Raw genomic sequence first — 6,438 nt, 5'->3', positions numbered from 1 at the left:
TTCATCTAAGCACTTTTCTTATTTATTTTAAAAAATCCTAATCTAAAAACAATGATAAAATTATTTAAAAAACTTAAATGTCAAGGCTCCTATTCTATTAATGAATTCAATAATTTATTTTTAAAAAAAAAATCAATTAATTAAAGTCATAAATATAAAATAAAAATTTAAGGCTCTAGAAGGTAATTTTGGTCGGTTATCTTATCCATTACTTAATATTTTATTTTATTATTCTATTCACTAGTATTATTTACTAAAGAGTCATTATCATGATTGATTTTCAATCTAACAATATTGGGATATAGTTGAATAACACAACATATTTCCTAATGTGATACTCTATTAGTGTTTAAATAGAGAGAAACTTTGACAAACACACACCCCCAAAAAAGAGATAGAGGCAGCATTAGAATTTATGTCCAAAAGTTTTTCGAAAGAGAAAAACTCACCGTAAAAGCTCATAGAAAAGATAAATTAAAAAAAAAAACTAGAAGAGTGAATAAGAAAAGAGGAAAAGAGGAATTTGAGGTTAGTAGTATCCTCTTTTCTTTTATGAAAATATAATTGCATTGCTTGATTAAAGTACGAATTATCACATGAATGTAAATTTACATTGTCACAATGAGTTTTTGTTTATTTGCTCTTACTCTTCATTTTTTTCTCCTATCTCAAGATACGTTACCATTTTCTAACAACTGTATATATAAAGGCTATTAATTTTATTTTTTTAATAATTCTTTCTACTTTGATTTCTATGTCAAGAACATTTTGCCTTATAATTATCAAGATTACTATTATTACTATTACTATGTTTACACTCTAATTTACATATGCACTGTTCACAAATATGATAAATAAATTCGTGAACACTAGATCCGTATATAAACAGTAATATAAACGATTCATAACAGTATCATGTGAACAGTGCGTGCACATGAACAATATCCATGTGAACATTGTCAGTGTACTGTTAATGAACAGTGATTTATATATTAAAATAAAATTGATTAATAAAATATAAATAATTTATTAATAAATTTATAAAATTGATTAATAAACACTCAGATATTAAAAATAATTTATAGTGGTAAAATAAAATTGATTAATAAAATGTAAAAAATTAAGTAACGAAGTTATGAAGTTGGTTAATTAACATCCAAATATAAAAATAATTTTTTAGTAGTAAAACAAAGTTGGTTAATAAAATATTAAATATTAATTAATGAAGTTATAAAATTGATTAATCACTCAGTATTTTTAAATAAAAATTAAAATAAATATTTTTTTTATATATTTTTATAAAATAATATTTTATAATTATAATATTGTACTATTCACAGTATTATATGGTATATAGTGTAGATGCATTAATTATATACGGTGTAGATGGAAATGCAGTGCAAAAGTAGCACATCTCTTTAATAGTATTAATTTTAACGTTATCAGGATGGTTCGAATTTTTTCACTCACATTTTTTTTACGAACTTTTAAAAATTATGACCTCCTAATCTCTATATATAAGAAAATTTACTGAATTATTAGATTTATTAAATAATTAATATAATTGAACTATTATATAGATCAAATATATTAATTATTTAATAAATTTAAAAGATCAATTTTTACTTATAAATAAAATAAAAAATAATATTATTAAATCGTAAAAAGAAATTGAGTTGCTACTCTATATTGTACACAAATAATTTCTTATTTATATCTGCATTAGAAGTAGTCTAAAATTGATAAAATTTACATGTTTAAATAGTTAAATAGTCCATTTAATAAGTTTTGGGTTTAATATTTATATTTTTCTCTTAAAATTTATAAAAATATTTGCAATTTCATAAAATTTATAGATTTAAATAGTTAAATAGTCTATTTAATAAGTTTAGGGTTTTTATATTTATATATATTTTTATAAAATAACTTTTTCTCTTAAATATTTTTTTTGATTTTCTCCATAAAATTAATATATGTAAAAATATCCGTAGATAAAAAAATAAATTTTTCTAATTTTAACTTTTGAGATGAAAACAAAAAATTAATATAATTTTAAGAAAAAATTTACAGAAAGTAAAACTAAAAACTCCCAAAATTTGGGACGGTTTATTTATTTAAGCCAAATTTATATACTATACTCTCTCAAAGAGCGGCAATAGGTACTAAGAGTAGTATTTTTTATTTTAGCCAAGTCCCGTTCAGTGTCAATCACCCAACCAACTAATTATTGGTACAGTTACTAGTATTTAGTTTGAATAAAATTCTATGATACTTCAAAATTAGATAATGAAATTTCAAAATAGTAACTTAGGGTGGCTTAACTTACCTACACCCCGATAATAATTTAAAAAATAAATAAATAAAATATATGGGATACCGCACTGATACACACCTCTAATATAACATATGAGGGATGAATTCAGCTAATAAGTTTATTATGTCTAAGGTGTCACGTTAATTCTTCTCTTGTGATATGGGTCAGTGTTGGGTAGAATGGTAAACTTCAATGCATCTGAACATGAAGAAATTATTATTGGTTGATGTGAATGTTTCTATTCTGAGGATGTAGATGCAACCTAGTTTGTTTATATTGTGTTTAGCTTAGGCTTTGTGTCATATGCAGGAAACTTGGATAATGATGGATGTGAAAAACTCTCGACAAATAACAACAACTGCTCCTGATGCTTATGATGATGATGGACGTGCCAAAAGGACTGGTAAAATTTTCTATACCATCATAACCAATTCATTTTCATATACTTGAATTCTATGTTGTCAATAGCACAGTATAGCATAATAGCATTGCGGTGGTAAGGTTTAGTGCGACGCTATTGGTCTGCGACGTGCTATCAACAATAGTGGTTATAGCGGCCACAAACCGCTATTGCATAAGCTATTATTATTTTGAAATGAAATACCTGAAATTCTTTTTTTTAAGGGTGTATATTGCAATTTGAACCCTTTGAAGAGTAATGTTATGATTTTGCTCACAAATAATCGATATGCGCTTCGTCTTACTTTTAGTTCAGTTTTGTTTTATGGATAATGCTAACTTATGCCCTTGAGATAAATATAGAAATAAATTCTTGGAAATTGTATATTGAATTTATTAGAAACTTATCATTAATAATTTTATTTATTTTTTCAATACAAATTTTCTATTTGTGGGTTTCTTAACATGTGCCATTGGGACACAAGTTAGCATTACCCTTGTTTTATTCATCTTTTCTGAAGTTTTATTACTCTATACTATTAGGTTTTATAACTATTAAGTACGATGATCTCTTTAAATCTGTGTATTAGTCTATTTTTCAGTGTTTAAGTTTATTTTGTGTAATGGTTTTTAGTCTTTGCAATTACGGCCATTTTAGAGGGTCTATAACGCTATCCAAGATTAACAACATAACTTGAATTTGAATATTGAAGTTTTATTCCTGCCATAAATTCTGCAGGAAATCTGAAAAGTGCTGTGGCTCATATCATCACAGCTATTATTGGGTCTGGTGTTTTGTCCTTGGCGTGGAGTATTGCTCAATTAGGATGGATTGGAGGGCCACTTGCCTTGCTTTGTTGTGCAATAGCTACCTATATTTCTTCAATCATTTTGTCTGATTGTTACAGAAGTCCTGACCCGGTAACTGGGAAAAGAAACTACTCTTATATCGATGCTGTTAGAGTCAATCTTGGTAATAACACATTCAACTCTTCACTATGTACTTGTGCAATCACTCCAGACAACATAGATACACTTTTCATGAACTACCATAACAATTATAACTTAAAGTTGAGTTTAATGGTGGTTCAGGTATGAAAAGAACATATGTGGCTGGTTTCCTTCAATTCTTGAGCTTGTATGTCACTTCTATTGCCTATGTAATAACCACAGGGACCAGTTTGAGGTACTTCTTCCGTTGAACCCCTCGTCAAACGGGATAACCATTTTCCTTCAATTCTTGAGCTTGTATGTGACTAGATGTTATTTTTATTTATTGTTGATTATATCACTCTTTAATTGAAGGGGTTGAAAGTCCCGTAAATACAACTCAGTTGGTAGCTGCTAAAACATATGCGCCTGTCTGAGTTTGAACCCGGGATTTCCCACTTTCAAGTTGTGAGTCTAGTAGACTATTTGACCCAAGTTTTTCATAATTTCAACATTGTATCAAGTTTTCCATAATTTCAACATTGTATCAACAACCTTAGGTGATTCGATCCCGGACCGATTCAACCAAAAATTCATCCATGACCCTAGAAAAGTCTAAGGTGGAACTTGGTAGTAGAGTTTGAAATGACCAAAAGAATTTGTTAAGACTTCTCTATTGAAGTTGCATTGTGACAGCAAGGCTGCAATAATTATAACCCACAATCCTGTCCAGTATACTAGGACAAAGCATATGGTAACTGACCTTCAAATCAATAGGTGACATCCCCACCAAGTTTGTAGCACGACCAATCTTTGATCCTTTGATAAAGCAAGTTGGGTATAATGGATATATATGCACCAACTTGAGAGGTTTAGAAGATATCAAAACGTTCCAAGTTATTGTTGATTATATCGCTCATTAGTTTAAGAAGTTGGCATTATTTATTTCGTCTATAAATAGAGTGCTCTCCCTAGTGAAATAAACATTCCTTTTACCATAATTTTAACGGTTACCTTATTTGTTATTTTTTTTCCAACAAGCCAATGACACATGTTTATTCTACTAATTAACAATACAGGGCTATTTTGAAATCAAATTGTTATCACAAATTAGGACATGACGCTCCTTGTAGTTACGGTGGTAATTTATATATGGGGCTGTTTGGACTTGTTGAGATTGTAATGTCATTCATACCGGATCTCCATAACATGGCTTGGGTTTCAGTTATTGCCGCAATAATGTCATTTTCATACTCATTGATTGGACTGGGACTTGGCATAGCAACAATCATAAGTAAGGTTCATCTTCACTCAATTTCTGTCAATTTAAGATTATGTGTATTTGTCATCTTCAAGCCTCTTGATTCATATTTCATATGACTTGGGTTGCTTTTGCAGAAAATGGAAGAATTATGGGAAGTTTGACAGGAGTACAAACTGCTAATATTGCTGACAAAATCTGGTTAATCTTCCAGGCAATTGGTGACATTAGCTTTTCCTATCCATACCCAATGCTCCTTCTTGAGATACAGGTACCTTCAACATTTCATATTCAAATTCGACGAGTAAAGCTTGATTATTATTAGGCAGATAGAGTTTTTTTTTATGTAATTCAATACATATTAAATAAAATTTGAATTTTGTTGAGTAAAGGACACTCTAGAGTCTCCTCCATCAGAGAATCAAACCATGAAAAAGGCCTCCGTGACTTCACTCGTCATTACAACATTCTTCTGCCTATGCTGTGGATGCTTTGGATATGCAGCTTTTGGAAATGATGCGCCAGGAAATCTATTGACAGGGTTTGGATTTTACGAGCCTTTCTGGCTTATTGACTTTGCCAATGTTTGTATTATCATTCATTTGGTTGGAGGATATCAGGTACTACTACTCTTACCAATCAAAATTAGGTTTTTAAAATTAAAATTAGTTCATACTTCATACAAAAATGTATGGTCTTTTCAACAGATATACAGTCAACCAATATATAGTGCTGCTGATAGATGGTGTTCAAAAAAATTTCCCAAGAGTGGCTTTGTGAATGATTTCCACATAGTGAAACTCCCTCTATTACCGGCTTTTAAGATAAATCTTTACAGGTTTTGTTTTAGAACAATCTACGTGATTTCAACCGCTGGACTTGCAATTTTATTCCCTTACTTCAACCAAGTTCTTGGAGTTTTAGGAGGCATAAATTTCTGGCCATTGGCTATATATTTCCCAGTTGAGATGTACTTTGTACAGATGAAAATTGGAGCTTGGACTAAAAAATGGATTGTTCTGAGGATATTTAGCTTTGCATGCTTTCTTGTCACAATGGTAGGATTAATTGGATCACTTGAAGGAATCATACGTGAGAAACTCAAGTAATTGACATTATTATACCTTAATAATCATTACTTTAATTTTGATAGGGATTGACCTATTTAGACTAGCTATGAAAGGATACTTGATGCATAACTCACTTCTGAGAAGCTGAGTTCCAAAATAAAATTCACTTTGTTTTCCATAGTTTTTGGTTTTACTTGTGGATGGAGCTGTACTCTCTACTAAACCCTTTATTTATGGATTTTCTATTGAGTGAATTATTTTTGCACTATGTTTTCTTTAGAGTTTCTTTAGCGCAAAGCCCTAAAACAGAATGGTGAAATTAAACAGAGATATTCTTTGACATGCAAGATTGGAAAATGTTAAAGAGAAGCTTTTGAAGCTCTATAGCATTATTATCCGTAATAACAAATTCAAATGATATGTTGAAATTGAATCGGAATATTTCTAATCAATTTGAAATTGTT

The 6,438-nt window shown here is 29.4% G+C and overlaps 1 protein-coding gene across 1 annotated transcript; it reads left to right on the top strand.

The window, feature by feature from the left end:
* Positions 1-397: 397 nt before the first annotated feature.
* On the top strand, positions 398-6,191 carry LOC127084669 (probable amino acid permease 7). Its single transcript, XM_051025165.1, has 8 exons — positions 398-528; positions 2,624-2,717; positions 3,453-3,686; positions 3,806-3,899; positions 4,723-4,937; positions 5,042-5,175; positions 5,297-5,524; positions 5,612-6,191. Exons 2-8 carry the CDS (start codon positions 2,636-2,638, stop codon positions 6,011-6,013), a joined length of 1,389 nt encoding a protein of 462 aa, XP_050881122.1. The 5' UTR covers positions 398-528; positions 2,624-2,635; the 3' UTR covers positions 6,014-6,191.
* Positions 6,192-6,438: the final 247 nt, after the last annotated feature.

This window comes from Lathyrus oleraceus, chromosome 5 (assembly GCF_024323335.1).
Source record: "Lathyrus oleraceus cultivar Zhongwan6 chromosome 5, CAAS_Psat_ZW6_1.0, whole genome shotgun sequence".
Classification (NCBI taxonomy): domain Eukaryota; kingdom Viridiplantae; phylum Streptophyta; class Magnoliopsida; order Fabales; family Fabaceae; genus Lathyrus; species Lathyrus oleraceus.
This window is presented reverse-complemented; position numbering and strand designations above follow the sequence as displayed.

What these genes read in the sequence shown, in the direction of transcription:
- LOC127084669 (XM_051025165.1), top strand. Translation starts at nt 2,636, where the DNA reads ATGATGGATGTGAAAAACTCTCGACAAATAACAACAACTGCTCCTGAT. An exon ending in TGGCATAGCAACAATCATAA is followed by an intron (nt 4,938 to 5,041) that starts GTAAGGTTCATC and finishes TTGCTTTTGCAG; the next exon opens with AAAATGGAAGAATTATGGGA. An exon ending in ATTTGGTTGGAGGATATCAG is followed by an intron (nt 5,525 to 5,611) that starts GTACTACTACTC and finishes TCTTTTCAACAG; the next exon opens with ATATACAGTCAACCAATATA.